The following is a 2743-nucleotide window of genomic DNA, read 5'->3' as shown; positions in this document are numbered from 1 at the left end:
AGCCCTGAGGGAGGCACAGCGAAGCAGCTCTTACCGAGCGACTTGAACATCTGCACGCCGCCGAACTTCCCCTCGAAGAGGATGGTGTTGTTCAAGGGGTTGAACGCACGGATCATGCGGATCAGGAGCACCTCGAGGCAACCTGATGTAGGCAGAGAGAGCGCAGACGAGGGCAGGGCAGGGCAGGGGAGGGCAGGGGGTTTCCATCATCCCAGGACCAAGTGTAAGACAGAGGAAAGCCCCCAGTGCACGTTTGAAGTCCAGATTGTTCATTCCCGAGAGCAGAATGGTTATTCGAACAAATCCAGGTTGGGTTTTGGGATTGGTTGGTGTTTTTAGGTTTCCAATTGTGACCACAATATTTCATCAAAGGGAAATATTATCCAGTCATTCATAGCCAGGCACAGAGAGATCGAGGGCATGGTGGAGCACCGAGAGGAGAGGGTGAAAACAAAATAAACAAAAAGAAAATGGAAGGAAGACATGAAAGAATGAGTTAAACTCCGCACATCAGGCACGGCCAGCTCTGGCTTCAGGGTACAGCATCCTGCCAGGACGCTGGCACACGTCCCCGGTGCTGGGAGGGGCTCTCAGCTCCCCAGTCCTGACAGATTAGGAACTGGGAGACTTCATCATTTTTAGCATTTCGGGGCTTTTGCGCACGCAGCTCCCTGGTCTCAGCATGGCATCACTGACTCGGGCAGACAGGTGGGGGACGTGGGTGGGTGTCATCATCCTCTTCCTGGTCTCTTGCTGGGAGAAGAGGCCAATCCTTTTCTCTTCTCCTTCCCTCCTCCCCTTTGAGTTTGACACCTCTTTTCCCAAGGGAAAACACTGTGCTCATTTCCATCCCAGTTTCTGGGTGACATTTGGATGAGGACAAGCATGGAGAAAAGTCTCTGCCCCAGGCAGCCACTCCCCACATCCCCTCCTACACCATTGCCCTTAAACATGACCTTCAGCTCCTTTCAGCCCAGCACCTGCTCCCCCAGCACTGGGAGAACTGGGGCAGTGAGGGAGGGGAGACCCCAGAAGGAAAGCAATAGCCAGGAGAAAAGATGGGATATGCCTTTGGCACTGGAGCTGCAGCTCAGAAGAGGTTTTGGGGACACGAGGGGGACAGTGGGGACACGAGGAGGATGGCAGGGGTGTGATGGAGGTGGTGGGGCTCCTCTCTCTCACCGGCTTTCAGGAGGATGATCTGGTCGTTCTGGCAGAGCTCCATGAAGCCATCGATGCGCTTGGCGAACTCCACCACGTACTGGATGGCATTGGAGATCTGCAGCGAGCACTGCTGCCACATGGCCTCGCAGCTCTGTGGCACAGCAGGGACAGTGCTCAGGGCTCTGCTGCTCCCCCCTGCCACGCTGTGGGGCAGGGAAGAAACCCTGGTGCTGTGCCACCCACAGGAGAGACACACAGGATGTGACCTGCCACTGCACCTTCCTCCCAGTACTGCATTTTTGCAGCTCCCGAAGCACCAAAAGACTCTCCTCACCCTCCTTGCCTTCATCCCCACCTCGGAGCAGCCCCGCGGGACACGGTGGCCCTTGCCAAGGGCTGCCACAGCTCTGGACAGGGTAGGGGGCTGGGGCACTCACCTTGCTCTGCAGGGCACGGACCTCCTCAGGGGAGTAGAGGCTCCACGCCAGGCGCTTGAGCTCCTCCGTTGTGTACTGGCACGTCTCCAGGTGCGACTTCACCACGTTCTGGGCCACCCGGTCTGCAAGGTGGGGACAGGGGAGGTGAGCCCTGGAGACCCTGTCGGATCCCCTGTCCCCACACCCCAATACTGTCCTCTCCCGCGTGTCCTGGGGGCTGCTGGGGCTGGGGGCTAGAGAGGAAGAGGGGCTCAGCGTGGTGCCGTGGGGATGTAAGGAGAGATGGGGCTTTGAGGGCTGTCCCCAAGGCAGTTGTGTGTGTCTCCCACACAACTATGTGTACTGAGCTCCATCAGTGCTCAGCCTGGATGAAGGGCTGGGCTTGGGGCTGCTCTGGGAGGTGAGGCCGCATCACTCCCTCACTGTCAGAGCAATACAGAATCACAGACTGGTTTGGGTTGGAGGGACCTTAAAGCTCATCTCCTTCCAACACCTTCCACTAGCTCAGGTTGCTCAAAGTGTGCCCAGTATGGCATAGGCACCCAGAGCTGGATGTGTCCTGCAAGGTGCTGGGGTGGCACGCAGCACCATCTCCAGGGCTGCAGACACCACACGTGCCAGCATCGTGCTGGGACCACACTGGTGCTCACCAATCTCAAGGACAGAGATGTCAGGGGTCAGCTGGCCGCCCTCCAGCGCGCCGTGCGCAAACAGGGCTGGCTCCAGCATCAGCTCGTAGATGGACTCCTGTTTGATGAGCGTGGCATCAGCCACGTCCAGGCTGGACTGGTCGGGCGAGGGCTGCGCCGAGGTCAGCAGGTCGAGGTTGTAGTAGGTGCTGCTGCCGTCGGGGGTGAGGGGTAAGTCGAAGAGGAGCCCATCCGACAGCGTGGAGATGTCGTCCAGGTCCGAGAGCCCACTGCTGACACTGGTGGTGTAGACACGGCTGAGGGGCTCAGGCTCATCCTTGGTGCCTCCACTCTGCTCCTGGTTCTGCTGGTGCTTCTGCACCTCGGCGTAGAGGCTGTCCCGCTGCTTCTTGGACATGCGGCCGAACTTCACCGCTGCCCCGGGAGGAGAGAGCGGCCAAGTCAGGGCAGCTCCACCCCACGCAGCAAAGCACCCACCACCCTGTGGAGGGC

The 2743-nt window shown here is 59.1% G+C and overlaps 1 protein-coding gene across 1 annotated transcript in view; it reads right to left on the bottom strand.

Annotated features, from left to right (window-relative positions):
• The window catches only part of LOC103798031 (nuclear receptor ROR-beta-like), a 5183-nt gene that overhangs the window by 1771 nt on the left and 669 nt on the right, over positions 1 to 2743 (bottom strand). Inside the window, exons 3-6 of the mRNA XM_009070275.1 lie at positions 2252 to 2665; positions 1602 to 1723; positions 1183 to 1315; positions 35 to 142 (exon numbers count right to left, since the gene is read on the bottom strand). Of these exons, the coding sequence (XP_009068523.1) occupies positions 35 to 142; positions 1183 to 1315; positions 1602 to 1723; positions 2252 to 2665 (777 nt within the window). The remainder of the gene's footprint in view (positions 1 to 34; positions 143 to 1182; positions 1316 to 1601; positions 1724 to 2251; positions 2666 to 2743) is intronic.

This window comes from Acanthisitta chloris, unplaced genomic scaffold (genome assembly GCF_000695815.1).
Source record: "Acanthisitta chloris isolate BGI_N310 unplaced genomic scaffold, ASM69581v1 scaffold30812, whole genome shotgun sequence".
Lineage (NCBI taxonomy): Eukaryota > Metazoa > Chordata > Aves > Passeriformes > Acanthisittidae > Acanthisitta > Acanthisitta chloris.
The sequence above is the reverse complement of the archived record's forward strand: the minus strand, read 5'-3'. Positions and strand labels throughout refer to the sequence as shown.